The 24,051-nt window shown below is 39.1% G+C and overlaps 1 protein-coding gene across 3 annotated transcripts in view; it reads left to right on the forward strand.

Annotated features, from left to right (window-relative positions):
• Positions 1-23,387, forward strand: part of RELN (reelin) — a 495,439-nt gene extending 472,052 nt beyond the window's left edge. Inside the window, exons 58-65 of one of the 3 annotated variants that reach the window (XM_004739578.3) lie at positions 5,001-5,074; positions 5,895-6,056; positions 6,788-6,945; positions 9,624-9,843; positions 11,616-11,813; positions 12,443-12,541; positions 17,008-17,013; positions 22,271-23,387. In XM_004739578.3, the coding sequence (XP_004739635.2) occupies positions 5,001-5,074; positions 5,895-6,056; positions 6,788-6,945; positions 9,624-9,843; positions 11,616-11,813; positions 12,443-12,541; positions 17,008-17,013; positions 22,271-22,367 (1,014 nt within the window). In that variant the 3' untranslated portion in view covers positions 22,368-23,387. Of the gene's footprint in view, positions 1-5,000; positions 5,075-5,894; positions 6,057-6,787; positions 6,946-9,623; positions 9,844-11,615; positions 11,814-12,442; positions 12,542-13,150; positions 16,669-17,007; positions 17,014-22,270 lie in introns of those variants that run through there. The other 2 variants (XM_004739579.3, XM_045089693.1) reach the window with 2 other exon arrangements.
• Positions 23,388-24,051: the final 664 nt, after the last annotated feature.

Raw genomic sequence — 24,051 nt, forward strand, 5'->3', positions numbered from 1 at the left:
TTAATATGTTGTTATATTTATCCAGTAAATAGAAATAGCACTTTTTTTGTTTGTTTTATTGCTTAGTCATGGATATCATTCTGTTTACAGCCAGCTCTGATTGGTATGGAATGCCTTTTTCTCCTGGAGAGGCATCTGACTCTTAGTCTTAACCATAACTGCCAAATTTGGCAAGTAGAAAAAGCTGAAGAGCAACAGCATAATCCAGAAAAGTTAAAATTAACTAGCTAGATCGATAGGCCAAAATTAAGCCTGGAAAAAAAAATGGGGCCTGGTCATTTCTGTACAAAAACTTTTATGTCTTTGAAAAAAAGACGTTTCTCAAAGGTTAATAGCTTGCTCTTTTAACTTTTTTGTTTTTATTATTGAAGTATAATTGACATAAAATGTTATGTTAGTTTCTGATGTACAACATAGTGATTGGACATTCTTTACATTACTCAGTGCTCACCACTATCTTAAGTCACTTCCAGTGTTATTACAGTATTTTTACCCATTTCATCCATTCCCTCTACCCCCTCTAGAAGTCACCAGTTTGTTCTCTGTATTTTTAAGTCTGTTTCTGTCTGTTCATTTGTTTTGTTTTTTAGATTACACAAATAAGTGAAATCATGTGGTATTTGTCTTTCTCAGTCTTACTTACTTCACTTAGCGTAATACACTCTGGATCCATCCATGTTTTCACAAATGGCAAGATCTTATTCTTTCTTATGGCTAGGTAATATTCCATTGTAGATATACCCCATATTTTGTCCATTCATCTGTTCATGGACATTTGGATGGCTTCCATATCTTGGTTATTGAAAATCATGCTGCAGTGAACATAGGGGTGCATATATCTTTTTGAATTAGTATGTTCATTTTCTTTGAGCAGTGGAATTATTTGATCATTGTGTGTTTCTATTTTTAATTTGTTGAGGAACCTCCATACTATTTTCCATAGTGGCTGTACCCAGTATAGATTCCCACCAATTGTGCCCAAGGGTCCCCTTTCATCCACATCCTTACCAATACATATTATTTCTTATCTTTTGATACTACCCATTCTAATTTGTGTGTGGTGATATCTCATTATGGTTTGATCTGCATTCCCCCAATAATTAGTGAGGTTGAGCATCATTTCATGTGTCTGTTGGCCATCTGTATGTCCTCTTGGGAAACATATTCAGGTCCTCTGCCCATTTTTTAGACAGATTTCTGTTTTCTTGAGTTGTGTAAGTTCTTTGTATATCTTCGGTATTAATCCCTTACCAGATATATCATTTGCAAGTATCTTCTCCCATTCAGTAGGCTGCCTTTTTGTTTTGCTGATGGTTTCCTTCATTGTGCAAAAACTTTTTATTTTGGTGTAGTCTGAATAAGTTAGTTAGTTAGTTGGTTTTGCTTTTTTTCTCTTCCCCCTGGCTGATGTCCAAGAGATTATTGCCTATGTTTTCTCTTAGGAGTTTGGTCTCACATTTAGGTCTTTTTTTTTTTTTTAAAGATGTTATTTATTTATTTGACAGACAGAGATCACAAGTAGGCAGAGAGGTAGGCAGAGAGGGAGAGGAAGGGAAGTAGGCTCCCCGCTGAGTTCGGGCTTGAGCCCAGGACCCTGAGATCATGACCCGAGCTGAAGGCAGAGGCTTTAACCCACTGAGCCACCCAGGCGCCCCTCACATTTAGGTCTTAAATCCATTTTGAATGTATTTTTGTATATGGTTCAGAGAATGTTCCAGTTTCATTCTTTCACATGTTGCTGTCCAGTTTTCATAACAGCGTTTGTTGAAGAAACTATCGTTTTCCCATTTGGTGTTCTTGCCTCCTTTGTCATAGAATAATTGATCATGAAGTGGGTTTATTTCTTGACTCTCTATACTGTTCCATTGTTCTGTGTGTCTGCTTTTGTGCCAGTACCATACTGTTCTGATTACTTCAGCTTTGTGGTCTATCTTACAATCTTGGATTGTGATGCCTCCAGCTTTGTGCTTTCTCGGGAGTGCTTTTGCTATTTGGGGCATCTTGTGGTTCCATACAAATTTTAGGATTATTTGTTCTATTTCTGAAAAAAAAAATGCATTTGGTATTTTGATAGAGAGTCTATTGAATCTGTAGATGCCTTTGGGTAGTATGGACATTTTAACATTATTAATTCTTCTAATCCATGAGCATGGTATGTTTTCTCATTTGTTTTCATCATCTTCAATTTCTTTCATCAAGATCTTATAGTTTTCAAAGTATAAGTATTTCACCTCCTTGATTAAATTCCTTCTAGGTACTTTTTTTTGTGTAATTGTAAATGGGATTGTTTTCTTCATTTCTCTTTATCCTACTTTGTTATTATCATATAGAAATACAACATATTTCTGTATATTAATATTGTACCCAGCAACTTTACTGATTCATTTTTCAGTTCTAACAGTTTTTCGGTGGAGTCTTTAGGGTTTTCTATAGATAGTATCATGTCATCTGCAAATGGTGACAGGTTCACTTTTCCTTTCCAATTTGGATACCTTTTATTTCTTTTTCTTGTCTGATTGCTGCAGCTAGAATTTCCAATACTATGTTGAATAAAAGCAGTGAGAGAGGAAATGCTTATCTTGTTCCTGATCTTAGACAAAAAGCTCTCAGATTTTCCGCAACTAAGTATGATGTTAGCTGTGGATTTTTCATATATAGCCTTGTTAAGTTGAAGCATGTTCCCTCTAAACCCACTTTGTTGGGAGTTTTTATCATGAAGGGATGTTGAATTTTGTTCAGTGCTTTTTCTGCACCTATTGAGATGATCCTATAGTTTTTATGCTTTCTCTTGTTAAAGTTACATATCACATTGATCTGCAAATATTAAATTATGCCTGCATTTCTGGAATAAATTTCACTTAATTATAGTGAATAATTCTTTTAGTGTATTGTTGAATTCAATTTGCTAATTTTTGTTGAGGATTTCTGCATTTACATTCATCATTGCTGGCTCAGAAGCATGTGACTTTTTTTTTTTCCTTTCTTTTTTTTTTTTTTTAATTTTTTATTTTTTATAAACATATATTTTTATCCCCAGGGGTACAGGTCTGTGAATCACCAGGTTTACACACTTCACAGCACTCACCAAATCACATACCCTCCCCAATGTCCATAATCCCACCCCCTTCTCCCAAACCCCCTCCCCCCGGCAACCCTCAGTTTGTTTTGTGAGATTAAGAGTCACTTATGGTTTGTCTCCCTCCCAATCCCATCTTGTTTCATTTATTCTTCTCATACCCACTTAAGCCTCCATGTTGCATCACCACTTCCTCATATCAGGGAGATCATATGATAGTTGTCTTTCTCTGCTTGACTTATTTCGCTAAGCATGATACGCTCTAGTTCCATCCATGTTGACTTTTTTTTTTTTTAAGATTTTATTTATTTATTTGACAGGGATCACAAGTAGGCAGAGAGACAGAGAGAAGCAGGCTCCCCGCTGAGCAGAGAGCCTGATGTGGGGCTTGATCTCAGGACCCTGAGATCATGACCTGAGCTGAAGGCGGAAACTTAACCACTGAGCCACCCAGGAGCCCCAGCGTTCAACTTTTAATCTCAGTTTTAAGTTCAAGCCCACGCTGGCTATAGAAATTACTTAAAAATAAAACCTTTAAAAATTAAAAAAAAGAGGGGGCTACTGGGTGGCTCAGTGGGTTAAGCCTTTGCCTTCAGCTTGGGTCATGGTCTCAGGGTCCTGGGATCGAGCCCCACATCGGGGTCTCTGCTTAGCAGAGAGCATGCTTCCCCCCCTCTCTCTGCCTGCCTCCCTGCCTACTTGTGATCTCTCTCTCTCTCTCTCTCTCGGTTAAACAAAATCTTTTAAAAAAAAAAAAAAAAAAGAGTTTATTGGCTGGGATGCTTGGTATCTCAGTCAGTTAAGTTTCCAATCTTGGTTTTGGCTCAAGTTGTGATCTTAGAGGTGGTGGGATTGGGCTCTGTGTTTAGCAGGGAGTCCGCTTGAGGATTCACTCCCTCTGCCCCTCCCCCCACTCACATATGCTTGTGCTCTTTCTCTCTCATAAATAAATAATTTTTTTTTTTAAGAATATTGGCTTGTAGTTTTCTTTTTCTGTAGTGTCTCTGTCTGGTTTGGGTATCATGTTAACGCTGGCCTCGTAGAATAAATTTGGAAATTTTCCTTCCTCTTTTATTTTTTGGAATAGTTTGAGAAGAACAGATATTAAGTCTTCTTTGAGTATTTGGTAGAATTCATCTATGAAGCCATCTGAGAGGGCTTTTGTTTGTTGGGAGAGTTTTTCATTATTGCCTCAGTTTTGTTACTTATAATCAGTCTGTTGACATTTTCTCTTTCTTCCTGATTCGTTTTTGGAAGAGTATATATTTTTAGGAATTTATCCATTTCTTCCATGTTGTCCGATTTGTCAGAATATAATTTTTCATAGTATTCTTTTATAACCCTGGTATTTCTGTGATGTCAGTTGTTATTTCTTCTCTTTGATTTCTGATTTTATTTATTTACATCCTCTCTCTTTTTCTTGAGGAGTCTAACTAAAGGCTTATCAATCTCATCATTTAAAACAACCAGCTCTTGATTAGAATAAATACTTTTTTTAAAAAAAGATTTATTTATTTGACAGAGAGAGACACAGTGAGAGAGGGAACACAAACAGGAGGAGTGGGAGAGGGAGAAGCAGTATTCCCTGCTGAGCAGGGAGCCTGATGAGGGACTCAATCCCAGAACCCTGGGATCATGACCTGAGCTGAAAGCAGATGCTTAATGACTGAGCCACCCAGGCGCCCCGAGAATTAGTGCTTTTTTTAAACCTTGATTCTCATCTTCACACAAAGTTGCATATTTTTAACGGAACTCAAAAAAAAAAAAAAGGTAATATTGGTATTCTGGCAGGTTGCTCTGTAAAAGCTGCTCCGAATATTTGTTGATTTCCCATTAGAGGCATAATTTAGAGAGAGGGATTTAATTAATTAGTGACAGGTATTTAATCTCCCCCGTACACAGTTTTCGTTTATGTTTCTTTTAGATTGTGGTAGGTTGCGAAGCTACTTCCTGTGGTGACCTTCATTCCGTAATGTTGGAGTACACTAAGGATGCAAGGTTTGTGAAATCATTCTGGAATAAATTTTTATGTTCTTCCAAACTTGAATACAACTTCAGATGGATGTCTATTTTTAAAGCAACTCCAGGGGAGCAACCTTTTATATTAAAAGTACAGCTTATGTTTATTTCACATGTACTCATTTCCCTTATATAAAACTTACATGAATGTCTTATTTTCAGAAATTTCCTTCAAACTCAGAAAACTCATTTTCCTACTAGACTGGCTGCAAGCCAACAAATTTTTTTTGTCTTTTAAACTAAGTAAGAGACTACGTTTGTCCTCAAAGTAGATTTCTCTTTTATTCATGTTGCTCATTTTCAACCAACCTTAATGAGAATTAAAATCAATACAAGATCTAAATATGCTGCAGCCAGAGTCACATGTCTTGAAGCCTAGTAAAAGTCTGACCCAGTGCAGTTACTTTATTGGGATGTTGAGAGCCCTGTCTCCCGCCACCACTTTTGAAAATGAATTATGGAGAGTTAAGTTTGGGTAAACAGAGAGTTTTGTCAATCAACTGCAGGTATATTTCTGGTAATAAATATACCAGGAGGAAGCCGTTTGAATGCAGTAGCGGGCATGCTATTATTTTATTCTATTATCTGTGAATATATTCCTGTGCTTGTAAAGAGTTATATCTTGTTTGAAATTATTTTCAGTTTTACTTTTCATTGTGTTTATAAATATATACAGGAAATAGAAAACTTACATAAAAATACCTCAATTTAACCCAACCCCAAAGAGTTACTTTGACATTAGTCAAGTCATCTATTTCCTCTTGAGAATTGTCTACCATAACTTCTCTGGTTTCCACAGGTCGGATTCCTGGCAGCTCGTTCAGACCCAGTGCCTTCCTTCCTCTTCAAACAGCATCGGCTGCTCCCCCTTCCAGTTCCATGAAGCCACCATCTACAATTCTGTCAACAGCTCGAGCTGGAAAAGAATCACCATTCAGCTGCCTGACCATGTCTCCTCCAGGTAAATTGCATACGAAGGTAAACTTGGTGGGATTATCTGGCAGTCTCTACAGAGCTGCTGCAGTGACCTTCCATCACAGCTGCGGTACCCTCTCCCTCCTTTCACCAACCCATGTCCCCATATGGCAATGGCATGTCCCAAGAAGAAATAGGAAGACATAGGATCTTGTCTGTAAATGCTACAGATCTCAGATTTGCTTTGGATAAAATACCACAGCACAAGCCAAGCTCAATCACAGGCCCCAAATCACAGACACTCAAAGACCTGGAGTTAGCACCGTATCTGCTCAAGTGTTCTGTGATTCCCAAAAGCTGCACTCCTCATCCCATATACAGATACCCTCTGGGGTATGCAGGGCTGGTTTGATTACACGAAGCCACAGGCTAAACATGATAGAGTGCGATCTTCCTAGAGCAGCATTCACTTTACTCAAAAATTTGGAAAATGATATACCTCAATAAGAAGAAAAAGGGACACAAATTGATTATGGAATAGAATAGGAAATTCACATCAAACCCTCAGGGAAGGTACAAGCTTCCAGAATGGCATTTTGAGAGATATCCCCAGAGTCTGAGGGGGTACATGTTCACTCCCATTGACTTGGGGGCTTCAAGGAGAAGCTTGGGGGCATCCTTTTCTCAGAAATAGTCCCCATTCCCAGGGCTGGAGGAGGGACACAGCCACAGGAAATAACAGGCTATTGAACCCTCCTGCTCTCTCTGGACTTCTAGTGCAACACAGTTCCGCTGGATCCAGAAGGGGGAAGAAACGGAGAAGCAAAGCTGGGCGATCGACCACGTGTACATCGGAGAGGCTTGCCCCAGGCTCTGCAGTGGGCACGGATACTGCACCACGGGCGCCGTCTGCATCTGTGATGAAAGTTTCCAAGGTTTGAATCCCAGGCTGTCACTTTTAATACAAAAGACCATGAGGCTCTCCTCACATCAACACATATACAAAGACCATCAGGAGGGGTGGGGCACCTGGGGGAGCTCAGATCATGGTCCCAGGGTCCTGGGATCAAGTCCAGCATCGGGCTCCCTGCTCAGCAGAGAGCCTGCCACTCCACCTGCTTGTGCTCTCTCTGTCAAATAAATAAATAAAATCTTTTTTTAAAAATTTAAAAAAGCAAAAGGCCACAAAGAAAAACTCCAGCCCTGAGGGATTTGGGGTGGATGACACACCGTTTGATCACAGCATTCTTTATCTTTGGAATGAAGTGTCAAGGATAATTTTCTGCCGTGTTCCTTAAAGTATTTTTTAAATGCAGAATTCTGAGCACCTGCCTGGGTGGCTCAATCAGTTAGATGGTCGACTCTTGATTTCGGCTCAGGTCATGATTCAGGGTCGTGAGATGGAGCCCCATGTCAGGCTCCACGCTGCACGTAGAGCCCATTTAAGATCCTCTCTCCCTCTCTCTCTGCCCCTCCCCCTGCTCATGCACTCTCTAAATAGATAAATAAAATCTTTTAAAAATAATATAAAATCTTTTAAAAATAATATAAAATCTATAGCACTTCACATTCCCCATTCTCTATATAACTCCCTGACTCAACCACTACCCCCAACACTTTATTTTCACTTCTGGGCCTCTTTCCTTCCTGTCCTGGCTGCCCATCCCTGGATACTTTGCCGGTATTCCTTTCTCAGTCTCTCCAGTAGCAGCTGCCCCATCCTCCCAAGATGTAGCTGATGATTCAATATATTCTGTTTTCTAGGTTGCTTTCTCTCTTTCTCTCTCTCTCTCTCACACACACACACAAACACACATACACACACACACACACACACAAAAAAAAAGAAGAAGAAGAAAAAAAAAAAAACTTTTTACTGCTTGGGCTTCTAGAAGCCAAGTATATGATTTGGGACTGATTATCTACTCAACCCCTAACATCATAGGAAACTGTTTCCTTGGCCTGAGAGAAGGCCTGCAGTCTGCTTTCCTCTGATGCAGGGTTTCCAACAGGTTTCTGTTGTTACAGAGTCTACAGAACCACCATAATATCCTCCGTGCCTAATACTTGGCATATAGCAATGCTCAGTGAATCCTTTTTGAATGAATTCTTACATTGCCTTGTACTTTACTACTTACACAGTGTCCCCCTATTTATTCAGCAGTCATTTACGACTTATGATATCCCCATAAGTTAGCTGTGGTTAATATAATTATTCCCACTTCATGGGTAAAGAAACTGAGACTCAGGGAACTTAAGTGACTTGCCCAAGATGACACAGCTAGTCAGTGTCAGAAAGATGACCATTACTCAGTTCTTTCCAGTCAACTTTGCTGTCTCCCATAACTGGGAGATTAATCCAAAGAGGAGCAAAATTATACAACTTCCCTAATAGTAAGTTTTTACAATGGAAAAATCCACAGATTTGACTTCTGGAGTAGAATATAGTTAGATTTGCTTGTTGATGCTATTTCCTGGCCTCCAAATGAAATGAGTATGATTAATGTACACGACTGCACACCTCTCATGTCAGAAATTACTTAGCCATGATCTCTTTCCTCTGGTCTCATTACCACTGAGACCACCTGTATCTGTCCATGTATTAGCTGGACACCTTGAACTTTAGACACATGAACAAATCATATGTCTCACAAGGAGTCCCAGATGTCTGGAATTTGCCCTCTCCCCTGATCCACAGAGCTAGAGCCATGACCTTTTGATATAGAACTATTATAGATGTTTAGGGAAGTTGTTCTGTTCAAATCAAGGGCGAATGCAAACACATACACATTTGCTAATGTTCTCTCTTAAATGCCAATATTTCAGCTCAGTGTTCTCATCCTTCCAGCCTATTCACCACTCATTTATTTATATCATCTTGTTATTGCATATCTTACATGTGCTAAGTATTGTGTTAGGTGCCAGAACCCAGCAATGAATAAAATGCAGACTCTGCTCTCAAGACTCAAGTATAGAGCTGGAAGAACAAGAACATGACTTATCCTATTTCCTGCTGCAAAGGCATGCTGGGGAGAAAGAAATTAGGTTGGCTTCTCATGCCAGGGTGAGAGCTCTCCTGCAAGACCCATCATTGGTAAACTTGTAGGCCCGATGCTGGGTATTTATATAGTCGATTCATGTGAGCAGTAAGTACATTAGCCCCTACACAGTGTAGCACACATTCACTCAGAGAAAGTGGGATTTTTTTCAAGAACATAAGCCAGGGGTGCCTGGGTCGCTCAGTGGGTTAAGCCTGCCTTCGGCTCAGGTTCGTGATCTCGGGGTCCTGGGACTGAGTCCTGCGTTGGGCTCTCTGCTGAGCAGGGAGCCTGCTTCCCCCCCTTCTTTCTCTCTGCCTGCCTCTCTGCCTACTTGTGATCTCTCTGTGTCAAATAAATAAAGTCTTTAAAAATAAATAAGAAATAAAAATAAATTTTAAAAAAGAACATAAGCCAATAATTGCTCCAATACAAAGAAAACATTTATTTCTGGGAGTCTGTATCTGCCTAGTATGTTGTTGCTCTTATAGTAACAATAATGGATTAAGCCAAAAATCGTCTTTAATGATGCCACTTCTTTTAGCTAACTTTTGCAATTATTCCCTTCCCTCTAGGTGATGATTGCTCTGTTTTCAGTCATGATCTTCCCAGCTATATCAAAGATAATTTCGAGTCAGCAAGAGTCACTGAAGCAAACTGGGAGACCATCCAAGGTGGCGTGATAGGAAGTGGCTGTGGGCAGCTGGCACCCTACGCCCATGGAGACTCACTCTATTTTAATGGCTGTCAGATACGACAGGCAGCCACCAAGCCTCTGGATCTCACCCGAGCAAGGTAACCAAACTCCTGTGTTGTAGTTCAGACCCAGAACTGGCCACAAGACTGGTCACTTTCTGCTCTCTGTCAAATATAACCATGAACTTCACAGCATGGGTGTCACAAAGCAGTGGAGACCTAAATGTCACTTGAATTTGGTAGGAGAAAGCAATGTTTTCCCCACTCAGAGTTATGCTTTGCTTCAATTTATTGTAGAACTACCTTGTTTTTCTTCACGTATTCTGGCTGAGTGGTGGTGACATAGGCATAAGCCAGGAGAAGTGGCCAAAAATAAAAACTGATGTGGATAAAATCAATGTGCTGTATACCTTAAGCCTATACAATGTTTTATGTCAATCAGATCTCAGTAAAGTTAAAAAAAATAACAAAAAAATGTTAAATGGGCTGTAGATCACTCTATAGATAATTTCATGTTGACTAATTACAAGTATGTAAATACAAATGTATCTATGGAGTAGATTTATAATCAGGCAAACATATAACTATATTTAGCATACATGGTTACAATAAACAGAAATGGAGGATAGATGGGAACTTTCAAAATGTTCTCGGAACTGCTTATTAATGGAAAGCAGAGTGGATGGGGACTGTGCAAATCGACTTGGGAAGTGACAGAGACAGAAGGACCCCAGGAAGGTTGGATTCCCTTCCCCACCTGCTCCTTCCCAGCTCTGCCACCTTATCCATGCAAACATGACTTTCTGTCTGTATAATTCAGAAAAAAGATTCCAAGGGTCCATGAAGACTGCAAAGTGCTGGCTAGAGTATTCCCTGACTACTGCAAGGTGTTCCAGAGCTACGAGGACATTGAGAATCAGATGCTTGGTTAATAAAAATGTACACATAATTTACTCAAGGCTTTTGACTTTGGAAAACATTCGTGATGTATTTTCAGAAGCAGAAAGGCAAGTTTAGTGTCTTTCGGTGTGATAAACAATGAAAATACAATTAAGTCCTTTGTGGTAACCACAGAGGTGCCAGAAGTTACAGTCACCCATCCCATGTTTTCCCGCCAGAAAGATGGACTTAATCTGCGGACAGCCTGATGTTTCCCTTGACCCCATATACAGCAACAAGTAGCTGCTTAACAAATAATTGCACACCGTGTTGTGCAAGCAAGTTTGTTTTTATGAATTTACAAGTGTTAAGTTTGCTGCCTTATGTCACCAGCTCCTGTAAATGGCACCACTCTATTAATCACTAGGACTCTTATTAGAATAGATTCCCTGTGTTTAAAAACTGTGTCTTCTGAGGGCAAGAATGCCTGTAAAGAGCAAAAAGACACTTCAAACAGAATCACAGGTACGGTCCAGAGCCTGCATATCCAACTCAGCTTTCCCTCTTTTCTGATCTCCAGACAGCCTCTCCTAAAATAGACCTAATGATTTATCCTTGTGCAGATGCTGTTCAGCTTGGAGCTGTTTGGTTTAAAAAAAAAAAAAGTATGTAGCATAAATATTGTGGTTTTGTTCCTAGTCCTCTCTATCTCCTCATGCCTATTTGGCCCATTTTACCTTCCAGAGAATAGAAGTCAAAATTGTTCTCTTGGTGTAGAAAGCCCACCTTCTGAGATTATTTCTCATAGGTAGGAAGTAAAGATTAATATAAATACATTAGTTTATTTACATGCCTTACTCCTAAAACGGGATGCTTCCATTTCTACTCTTTCAGCTCAGAAGTGATGGACTTTAGGATCAGGAAAGGTTTAAAAAAAAAAAAAACTAGAACTCATCTACTACTGTCTGACATGCATTTCCCTGTATTTGCAGCAAAATCATGTTTGTTCTGCAAATTGGGAGCACGTCCCAGACAGACAGCTGCAACAGCGACGTGAGCGGCCCACACGCCGTGGACAAGGCGGTGCTGCTACAGTACAGCGTCAACAACGGCATCACGTGGCACGTCATCGCGCAGCACCAGCCCAAGGATTTCACGCAGGCGCAGAGGGTGTCCTACAACGTGCCCCTGTAAGTGGCCCGATCACCAGAAATCCGTGAGATGGAGCTCGGAGCTTGAGGTTACTGTGCCGACCCCACCCAAGCAGGTGGCGGCAGAACCCTGACGAACCCAGATCTCCAGAGTTGTGTCGCTGCTCCCTGTGAGGCGCGGGGTGGGGGTGCGGGCTCACGAGAGAAGAGAACCTAACAAGAAAATGCAGGGGCGCTTTTTGCTGATTTCCCTTTCTCTGACGGGGATTTCTAGTCTTTTAGAGAAGAACGTTTTTAATTTTCTGGTGCACTCTTCTGCAGGTTTTCTGAGGCTAGGCAATGGGGTCCCTTTGGTTGAGCACCGCACCCCCAGTTCTAGCTCAGCACCTCTCATGCAGAAGGCATGGCCCGGACATGGACCAAATTCGATGCTCTTCCAGCTGCTCCTGGAGTGAGGGGAAGCTGGGAGGGAGAGGGAAACAGATTCCAGATCCCTGAGTCACCAATGAAATTTAACACTGCTCAAAAGGGTACCGTGAACTAAGTGAATCCGAATTCATACGCTCAGTCATGTTGAGTTAGACGGGCCTATTATCTTCGAGGTCTGGAAATGGCATACCAGAAGTTTGTCTTCTAGCAGCTAACCTCTTTGTCCTTCTGTGACCCAGGGAGGCACGGATGAAAGGAGTTTTATTGCGCTGGTGGCAACCTCGCCACAATGGAACAGGTCATGATCAATGGGCTTTGGACCATGTGGAAGTTGTCCTGTGAGTATCTGATAGATAGCTCCCTTGTCCATTTCAGGAAGGTTTGATATTCCTTTGCTATGGCATGCTTCTTAATTCAGTAACAACCGTTCCTGATAAGAAGCCCCCAGGAGACTTTGGTCTTCTCCCTTTCCACAACTGCTATTTGTAGCTCGAGTCAACCTGAAATAGGAAAGTCCCAAAATAATTTAATATGCCTTAGAAAACTTTAATAAGCAAAAGACGTATCTGCAGATTCGACCACATTAGTGAAATTGGGTGACACAAAAGTCCTGAGATAAATGGGAAACAATGTCCTTGTCACATCTGGGTTGCCTTATAAAATGGCATGATATCCTGAACAGAGAAGGGGTCTATTTCTAGCTAAGGCGCCCAGTTACAAACACCTGTCTGAGCCACAGATGCCCAAGGCATTCTTCTGTGAAATGCCACAGTCGCCACCAGAGCAAGGAATTTGTGGTTTCAGAGTCCCCCTGACCAACCCCCGCACGGAGCATGTGGAAGGTGTTCCCCTGTGGTTTCTCCTGTACGATAAAGTTGGCACCGCTCTCACCTAGCCGGGTTGACTGTTCTGCAGAGAGATGACTTGCTTTTTCTCTAACAATCTAGTTCCTGTAGAACTGGAATGCTTATGTCTCGACGGGTTCGGACTGATGGCTCCAAGTGGTTGGCAAGGAGAGGCGAATCTTCTCGGTAGATAGGTTCAAATGTTCATTCTGTTTACCAAACCGAAAATGAAATCAGTCCTTTGGCTGATTTCAGTCATTTTGAAAGCAAACTTAAATGATCGATTGGTAGGCAAACTACCAGATTTGTTTTCTTTCAATCATAGCCATGAGCTGAATTTTCCAGTCTTGAGTTAGCCCTCGTCTTAGTTTTCACTGAGGCACCTGCTTGCATGGCATCCATATCAACCCCCAAATCCAAGAACAACTTGGTCCCCACACAAGCCCCCACTGTGCGCTCTGCTGCTTTGGACAACTTGCTGGGCTCTGCCTCCACAAGACAAAGTTGAAGTTTAAAATAAAAGTCCACACTCATTTGGATCTTTATGAGGCTGAGTTTTACTGAGACACTGACTTCCTCAGAATACATGCTTCCAGGAGAATACCTGGGCTCTAAAATGAATACATATCTACATATGATAAGGCCAGAAATGTGTCCAAATAGACCGAAAAACCATCCCCAGAGCCTTTCTGCCCTAACTACTCGCCCTTCAGAGCAGCACTTCTCAGTCTGATCCAACACCAGAATCACTTGGGAGCCTGGGGGAGGAAATATCCCCGAAGATGATTTAAACTGATCCACAGTGGGACCTGAGCATCAGTCTTTTTATAAAAGCACCTCGGGTGATTCTAATAAACTGGTTGAGAATTGGAGTTAGAGTCAATAAACACTTTCTGTCTTTCAAGTCTCTTGCCAAGTTAGTTTACATTAATGGGGCTTCCTGTGCCTGACAAAGCATTACCAACTCCTATGGAAACTTCAAAACCTGACAGTCCTCAAGAGAAGGCAGCTAATACACCCTGGGGTAGGCATAGCATGGGTGCGAGTAGATAGTTCTTCTGCCACCCAGCCAAGCAATTTCAGTTGTCAGTTTCAGATTTCAGAGGCTTATCATCACCGTCATACCCTTCCTTAGACAGAGTTAAAGAGCAAGTGGGCTCAGCTGTGCAAATATCTTGCCCTGGTATGAAACAACCCCTTTGCAGCTTTGAAACAGAACTCTGTTCTTTGTTCCCTGTTCAAGAATACCTGGTGTTGGTATTAATTTTTAGAAGCAGCCGCCAGCATCATGACATTACTGGAAGAATCAAGTTCAGGTTCTCTGGAATCTATCCTATCAATCATACCTATTGTTTCCCGTATTTTTCTGGAGAAATAATCTGTATTTGTAAAGACTTCACTTTCAATCCATCTCCAGACTTTTAGTACTTTCAAGAATCTATCACTTACCAGGCACCTTTCTGCTCTTACTCTGCCCGATTCTCTCAGACTTTCAGGACACTGAAACATTTTGAGTGAGGAAAGAGCATCGCCACCCATGAATACTTTCAGTGAATAATATAAAAATATTCAGTGAATAATAAAAAAAAATTATAGCTTCACACATATCACCATATAATTTTATTTTTATATAATACACATGTAATTTTAGAAGCAAATACTGTCTCTTTAATGATATTTTTAAAACTTGTTAAAATTAAAGGAGTCACTTGGTTTTCTTTCTTTTTTGCGGGGGGGAGAGAAATACCAATACAGAGAAATTATATTTTCAGAACTATCTTTGTGATATTTTGCTCTTGTCTTGGGATTTAACATTTCTCCATATACCACTGTACCCTTTCAAGTACTTCTTTTCAGAAGAGTCAAAACTTTTAAGGCATTTACTAATTAATATGCTATTGAAGCTCTATAGAATAATTACTTCAAGTTATTCACTTGATGAGCTTAAAATAAAAAAGAAAGGTCCAGAAAATTCAGAAAAGTAAATCACAATAATTTTCCAGAGTGTCTTTCAACCAAATGAGGCACAAAGAAACTATCCAAGGTTCATTTGATGATTCACAAATATTACCAATTATAATTTTGCTACAGTGGATGTATATTTAGAAATAGAATACGCCCATATATCCCTAATAATTCAAAATATCCTCAAATTCACTATGCTTTTATATGATAACATTTAGTTACATAAACTAGAATGGCTAACTCCTCAAGTGTGGACGGGAGAGGAGACTGGGATACAAATCAAAAGAGATACAAGCCCTCCCCTAACAGATTACCACAAAGGGGGCTGCTAATATGTTTTTGCAACTAATGGTTGAAAAACCATTACATTTTTAGAACATATTTTCTTTTCTGAGTGCAGACTGGCCTTAATCTAGTTTTAGTACCATAGTTTTGCTTCTGTGCATGTGCACTAAGGACACATGCTAAAAATCCCTAGAAAGAAAAATTGTGGTCACGCATGGTATCTTGAGTTTAACCTCACTACTGCCCAAATTAACAAAGAAGAGAAAAGAGTTTGATGAGAACAAATTCAGCACTTTTGAATATATTTTGAGGTTTAGGAATGCATCCGAAATTGACAACATACATAATAAATGTGTAATCTAACGGTTTAATTCTAACATGCTCCATATGCAAGGATTTGTATTTCATAAATATGGATGTACGGAGTAACAGGCCCCACACCATGAAGATAAAAAGCACCATTTAGCATTTAACAAGCAAAGTTAGTTTATGCTTTATGCTTGTTTGAGAGTGAAATCTTTTCATTTTCGTGATGTTTTTCAAGAAAACCTGCCCACGAAAAGCACTTTGTGACGATTGGGCCCCACTATTCTGGCATAAAACAGGTGGATTGAATTGACAGATGAGTTTCTTCCAGCCTCACTAGCTTACCAAAAAACCTTATTCTGTAAAGTCTGAACAATGTAGTCTAATACAGTCACTGACAATCATGTCAGAAACCTAATTTCTCTGAATTCACTTGCTAGTATAGAACATTTTTCAGTAAATGTTTGTGAACACACTTGGGCAGACCCCTCACAAGATCCATGCTGGTGGGGTTCTTCTTAGGATAAAAGAAAATTTGGGGTTCTAATCTTTTCTGTTGGGCACTCATTCTTCTATCCTAAGAATCTCCCTCACCCAACTATGCATTTCATTCACACATCACATTTTTTTTGTGTACGTGTTTAAGTCACAACCTGTCATTTGTATAATGAAGTGGGCCAATTTTTGCATGTGTACCTTGAAAGCAAATTGCTCAGTAAAGAGCCTTTGTGAATTGATTTACTAAGAATTGAAATTTTACCACATTTACTGGGAATGAAAACCAGTATGTTGCTAACTATGGTCTTAAACGCATCTATCAGATTTTAATAATAGCAGTACCATCATGACCATCCCCTCATGCTATTCATTATCAAAATACTGTCATTTTTGGCACAAATGATTTCTAGAAATGAGCAGAGTACATTTGTTGCAAAGCATATTTATCCTTTATTAATTTGACTGTGTTATCTGACATAGAGGACTTCTGCATTTTTTTAAAGCCCATTCCTTAATATATTCAGAAATAAGGATTTTCTAAAATGTGAATAATTGAAAAAAACAGATAGTAAAATTAATGTCAGTAATTAACTGCTACTTTCATATTTATGCTTTATATGCAACATTTATGCCAAATGTAGTACTAAGCTACATGTACCTTGACATATGGTTATGAGCAAATATTGCATGTTGCATTACATTAAAAAGTTAAATATATGTATATATTAGGTATCAAAGAATAAGAATTAACTTCTTTAATTTTTATTTTCAAAAGAGATGAAAAATCCTATATTGCATCTAAACCTGATCAGACTTTTATGACTAATCACAGTGCTGCATGCATTGAAAGGCATTTTTTAACTTGTGTTATATTTCATTATTTGCTGTCATTGGTTTTCCACTAGAGTAAGGTAAGTCCTCTTACTAATTCTGGGTAACCATAGACTAATAGTTTCATCAGTGTTACCTACGTTAACAGAAGTGTTGTCGAAGACCTTTGCAATTAAAAAGATATAGTGTGAAAACAAAGTTATATATGATACTGAGATACACTGGGACATTTGAAGCCTATATCAAGTTAACTCAGGGTTCAGCAACCTTGTGGCAATTCTCTAATGTACATGCAAATACTGGACAAAACAACGTAGACAGAGCGCTAATCAGCCTTGCTTCATTGGGTGACAAATTTGACTGTATTCGGTGCTTTTGAAGTGCTCATAGTTTATAAGTTTGTTGTGAAAGGAAATTAAAACTAGAAATCTGTGCCAAAGACCTAGGGGCTCTGATTAAATGTAATGTCTTTCAAAAGATCTATTGTGCTGGAGATGCACGAGGGTCACTTGACTTTTTAATTCTATTCTAAATAAGTGAATTGGCAGAAAGTAGTGGACTTTAAAATATTTGTGAGCTCTAGATCCTATCCTTAGGTAAGATTTGCCCTCCTTAATATATAGCTGCATTTGTCCTCTAATGAAAATACTTTTAGACTTAGGAAAGAAGTTAAAATGATTTTCATTTATTAATCATCCGCATTTTATGCTAAAAGTTTCCATTTAGTCCTTAAAACTCCCTGCGCACACGTTACCAGATATTCTCTTTCCCCCTGAGCAGAGAAAATAAACATGAAATCTTCAACATTTGTGAGATAACATGAGCCTACACTTATTTCTGTGAAGACTTCCTGAAAATGCATGGTCTTGAAAATGAAGTATTGAGCATCCTCTGTGCAGGGGAGTTTCATTGATTAGTTTGAACAGCAGCTCCTCATCTGACCCTCACCAATATTTCTTTGGAAGATACGACAGTCCCCTGAGTTCTTACTTCTGCATTCATCTGAGGTGTTATTTATTGCATCATATGTTTTGGTAATAAGTAAATTAATTACATATCAGTAAAAATACCTACACTTCTATGAGCTCAAATTACTTCCACCAAGTCTCTATCTTTCCCATTTCCATTAGAACCCATTCAAAATCAACTGGATTTTTTCCTAATAATTAATGACCAAGATAGTGGTTTTAGTGAGCAACAGTTCAAAAGAGCACAGTCATTCTTGAAAATTCTTGGAATATCTGCATTTCCCATGCAGAAAAGAAGAAGTATCTTATATTTCCATATCATCTAAGTTCCTAAACTCACTCAGCGATAATGGACATTTAAGTTAGCATTTCCAAGATGCCACTGGTGTTCATTCTCCCTTCTTTCAAGGACTAACAATAGGAGAATTTTAAAATGGACTGAGTTCTATGCACAGCCAGAGCAAGTTGACAGGTCAAGGAGTGTAGTTGATATACCTTGGGATAAACATTACCTACCTGCAGTGGACTTACAATAAAAAATTACTTTCCCCTGTAACTGCGCTGGAAAAACAAATCTTAATTCCATCACACCTGTTACTAGTTTGGTTATAAGGTTTTCTGTAACTATATATCTACATTGTATCAGGGACAAAAACAGGCTCCACAAAAAAAAATAAATACATAAGTAAACATGAGCTATTTCAGCTTAAGATTGCCCAGTCCTGTAAGTTAGACATTGTAGAAGCCACAATTCCTGTTTAATGACCACATTAGTTTATTAAATGGCCTAAGAGGCAGACAGCAGTTTGGTATAATTTCCCACAGTGCTTGATTTTAAAAACGTTTTGAACTGGAGAAACCTGCTTCTTTAGAGTCTGACCTAACAGACTCCAGATATACTTATATTTTACATATGAAAGAACTAGTTAGTTTCAAAAGTGCTTTGAAAATGTGGCCATTTTTAATGTGACTAGAGAAACATGAGGCATCTATAGCAAACACATGTGTGCATCAGCATTCACAGGGATCCAAAGATACGTTGCTGATATTTAAATATATTCAAAATTAAAAGGTATCCAGTGAATCAAAATGCCTCCTAAATGAGACATAAGCTTCCATGCTGGACTGTCAAGGTATTAAAGATCTGTAACCCGTTAATATTTATTTTCTTATATATAATGATGGAGGATAATGAGTCAATCATTCTATTAGAGAAGTTGATTTAAAACAATTAAACACACATATCACTTTTTGTTAAAAATTGAATGTTCCTTTGTTCCCATGTACTGAGGTCACTTTCATGTCAATTTAGGTTGCATTGGGATAACTAAATATCTTGAGTGTTACAAGTTTTTTCTATGTAAACTACTTTAACCATTTTAAATTCTCTGAGTACCTTATATATTTAAACGTGTTTTCAACAGAATAATTTTCATTGCTTTAACTTTGCAATTATTCTTTATAGTTAAAGAGTAATGATTTACAACAGGAGTCCAATCAGTAAGTCACCAAAAGTTCAACAGACATGCCTTGACCACCCACGGGTGAGGCAGGAGGCTCAGTTCTATGGTGTGGGGGTGGGGGGAGTGGGGGACAGGCCACTCCCCCAAAAGAACACAGTTGATTTCCAGCCAAAGCAGAAGATGAGCACTATGAGGGTTGAAAGTTGGGGGGAAATCCCTTCAGCGAGTAATACATAAAAGGTGATTCTTGGGGAAAAAATGTAGAAATTTAAGAAGTGATGTAAGGGGTTGACCAGTGAGACAGATGGAAAAGGTTCCGGATGAGTTTGAATAAGGGGTCTGCATGGGAATGTAGTAGAAGAAAGGACTTGACAAACAGAATAAGATGAAATCCTAGAGAACTTGAAGTATCTGGCTAAGTTGGCTTAGATGTGGGTCCATGGACAAAAGGACTGTGAGTGGCTTGTTACCAAGGTAAAGCCAGCATTTGAGGGAATGTTCACTGAGACTGGTGTGCCAAATGCGCCCTATGGATGTGGGAAGACATGCACACACGTGCATACCATTGTGTGTTCGGTGATACATTCTCAGGATCTCATGGTTTCTTTGCAGCAGTGTTTTTTTCCATAAGGAGAGAAAATGAGGTGGCTAGTTTAGGGGGCCACTATAATAACGCAGGAAAGGGCTACAAAGTGACCTACCATGCTGGGAGGAAGATGGCTAGTGCCAGAACCAGCATTTTGTAATGAAAGAGGTAACCGGATTCTTTCTCCTAACCCTTGATTCCTTCACGACTAATTAGTTCAAGACTAAAAGGTCACTGCTCTTCTTTTGTACCTAGGCAGCAATTAGTACTTACAGCTGATGGTAAATAGTGGATAAATTCATTTCATCTTCAACTATGAGATTAAAACCAGTGACTTTTTTGATATATGTAACACTGTCGTATCAGGGAAGAAAGGATGGGGAGTAAAGCAAATGAAGATAAATCTTATAGCTGCCTTTCTATAGTTCCCAGCAACTTTTTTTTAAAGATTTTATTTATTTATTTGATAGAGACATAGCGAGAGAGGGAACACAAGCAGGGGGAGGGGCAGAGGGAGAAACAGGTTTCCTGCAGAGCAGGGAGCCCCATGCGGGCCTCGATCTCAGGCTTCTGGGATCATGCCCCGAACGGAAGGCAGACGCCTAACGACTGAGCCATCCAGGTGCCCCAGTTCCCAGCATCTTTTAAAAGATTTTACTTACTTGTTTGAGAGAGACAGCAAGAGAGAGAAAGAGAGAGAGAGCACAAGCCTGGGGTAGGGGGAAGACTGAGGGAGGGAGAAGCAGGCTCCCCGCTGAGCAGAGAGCCAGATGCAGGGCTCCATCCCTCGACCCTGGGATCATGACCTGAGCCTAAGGCAGATGCTTAACTAACTGAGCCACTCAGGTGTCCTGTTTCTTGCACTTTGATAAAATAGAAAACCAGAGTAGAATGTTATTAGCACTTCATTTTATTTTATAAAATATATCACTGTGAGTCTGTCTTTTTATCAGGTTTTCAGTAGAGATGCTATTGCTTTTTGATTAAGCTTATCTGATGACATTCACTTTATGTGAATCATGTTATTTTTTATGTCATTTTCCTTGGAGACATTTTATTATAAATTTTCTAATGCTCAAACTATAAAACCCTAATTTTAAAGGTTTTTGTGTATTACAAATGTTAGTATAATGTGTTTAAATATAATACCTAGTATAATATACTAGGTAAAACATTTGACACCTTGCCTAATATATTGATCATTAATAACCCAGAATATGCTGCTCGGTACAAAAATCACCCATTGCCTCCTCTTTATCCTGACTCAAGTTCATGTCATATTGACCTTCACAGTGGAATCACAGCACATGACATCATCCCACTCCAGAAGCATTTTATGTTTCCATGAAATTAAGAAGGAAAAAACTCTGTGTCCAGAAAGCACTGAAGAGACTCAGTGAATTTGAAAAATATTGATAGGTTCACATTTCAAAACCACATTCTAATGCCACATAGAGATATGTTGTCACTCAAGCCAGTGTGTGAAAGGAGTGAGATTCTTTTCAGTGATGTCGATATGATCCTTTGTGAAGTATATTTTCCATACCAAAACTTTTAATAGCTTTCTCTACCAATATTGTGCAGTTTCTGACAGACTCTGAAAATCCATTTTCAGTATTTTTATCAGCTTCACGTACAGTATGTACGTATGTATGTATGTGGAGGAAATATATACACAATACATGCACAATTATACAATCTATACGCTTTCTTAGCATATTACGATCTTTTTTCCAATGGAGTGTCTTTTTCATAAGACTATGTTTCTAGACCCCAAAGGCTTACTGTTTGTGGACGGCCGTGAGAAAAACTTACTTTATTTTGCACCTGAGTCTGATGAAATAGGAAGGTCAAGCTGATTCAACTAACAACTTGGTTTTTGCTTTTTAAGTTCGAATGAGAAAGTTTGCTAAAGTTATGTTTCCTACTTGTTAAAGATGTGTCTAAATAAGGTGATGGGTACAGCACCCACTTCCTCTCAAATGAAATCCGTCCAAGTGTTCAGAAAAAGTTCACGAATAAAATTCAAAAAGCCAAAACAATTTCAATCCACTTTCACTGTGAATCAAGATAAGTTACCTTCCCTCCCCCACCCCGATTTGGAGCTCACTAATGAAAAGAAGGGGATTTCTTCAAAGCCAAAGGCAGTGAATACAGGTGTCAACCTTTAATTATCCTGTCCTGGGGTAGCACTACCAGCATGACCTATTAACAATGAAAATTTTCAGACAAATAGCAGGGTAACTTAGAACATAGCCTAGATTGTGCTTTCCATGGTGGGACTTATATGCTCTGCCTCTGTCCTTTCCGATTTGAACAGCACTCGCAAACAAAATTACATGATGAATTTTTCACGACAACATGGGCTCAGGCACTTCTACAACAGAAGACGAAGGTCACTTAGACGATACCCATGAAGAATCAAAACATTTATTTTTCCTTCCGACATGTGATGTGTTGCTTCCTGTTCTTTTAAATCGCGCACAGCATCTGATATCAGGAAAATTCTTGTGAAGGACTTGGTGACTAACTGAAAGCCCTTCTCATGACCGAGTGTACACCACTTTCCCACACTGTGAACTAATGATAAGTGACTTATTTTCTCATAAGTAAATGTCTTCATGTTGCTGTGTCCGTGAAAATTGTGATCTGTTGTAATATCAGTTACAGTGGCAGTATTAAAAATAAGAGATAGTTTAACAGAAAAAAAAAGTTTAAGCACAAAAATTTAAGAGATTTTTATGTTTAAAATGGCGTTTAGTACAGAATCTAACATTCTTGGTCACAAAGCTATTTAAGTGGACTGTATTTCAACTCTTTATCATGTTTTCTATGATTAAATTATCATCGTTTGTTCCTTTATGTATTCTCTTCTACAGTATAACACATTGACACTGTATTTACTTGTTACGTTGCAATATTTTGCTGCTGAATTTCCGGCTACTTATATTCTGCAGAAAATTCGTTGAAATACCTACTCAAGAAGATAGTTGTAAAGATATTGTATCTCCTTTAATCTACTCCTTAAAATGTATGTTGGTTTAGCGTTGTTTTGTGGATAAGAAAAATGCTTGACCTTGAAATATTTTCTACTTAAAAATTGTGGATGAAAACCCTATTTCCCACAAAGTTCCCAGCTCCTTGTCTAAAGGTTCTTTTAAAGTGTTCTGTGGCTGATTTACTAACAGTAACTGCCATTTCGTGTCTGTGGTAACAGAGTGATTTGTAAAACAGTGGATGTTTTCATTGTGTTCTCTTTGTGGATTGTTTTTCCTGCGGGTCATAAGCATACCTTCTGATGAAGCTGTACCAACACCAGCAACATTATAATGGCCCTGTAAGCCCTGAACTCTCTATTAACCTAACTGAAAGGTTGTCCTGTAGGGTGAGCCAAGCTAAAAAGCCCATGCTTAAATAAAAATTATGTCCATAATTCACCTGAGGCTCATTTGTCTTTATTCATTTTTTTTATTTAATTAAATTTTGTGTAGGATTTGTAAGCCGGATCAGTTTTGGAAGGAACAGTAGTATCTCATATATTTTCTGGGGTTCTGTTTCATCATTGTTAGTAACTATTAGGAAGCTACGCTTTCAACTGAGCTGTGTTTCTCTTATTCAGCTTTTCCTATTAATCATTCTCATTACACCAAGAACAGCCAACAGAGAATTCTGAAAATTACTGAATTTTAGAGAATTTTGTTAGCTGCTAACATAATGCCTGGCTCATAATAAGCACTCGCGCATTCATTCAGCAAATGTTTGTTGATTGCTTGCTATGTGACAGGCACTGTGTTATGTGTTGACAATAAAAATGGTAATTGAGGCATTTTTCCTGCTTCTAAAGTCTACACAATAAAAAGTATGTGGGTAGTGTGGAATGTATTGATTTCTCAAGGGATCAAAAAAGTATCTGGATGAGACGCCTGGGTGGCTCAGTTGGTTAAGCAGCTGCCTTTGGCTCAGGTCATGATCCCAGCGTCCTGGGATTGAGTCCCACATCAGGCTCCTTGCTCAGCAGGGAGCCTGCTTCTCCCTCTGCCTCTGCCTGCCATTCCGTCTGCCTGTGCTCGCTCTCTCCCCCATCTCTCTCTGATAAATAAA

Source organism: Mustela putorius, unplaced genomic scaffold (assembly GCF_011764305.1).
Source record: "Mustela putorius furo isolate JIRA1106 unplaced genomic scaffold, ASM1176430v1.1 tig00003845_pilon_pilon_pilon, whole genome shotgun sequence".
NCBI classification, from domain to species: domain Eukaryota; kingdom Metazoa; phylum Chordata; class Mammalia; order Carnivora; family Mustelidae; genus Mustela; species Mustela putorius.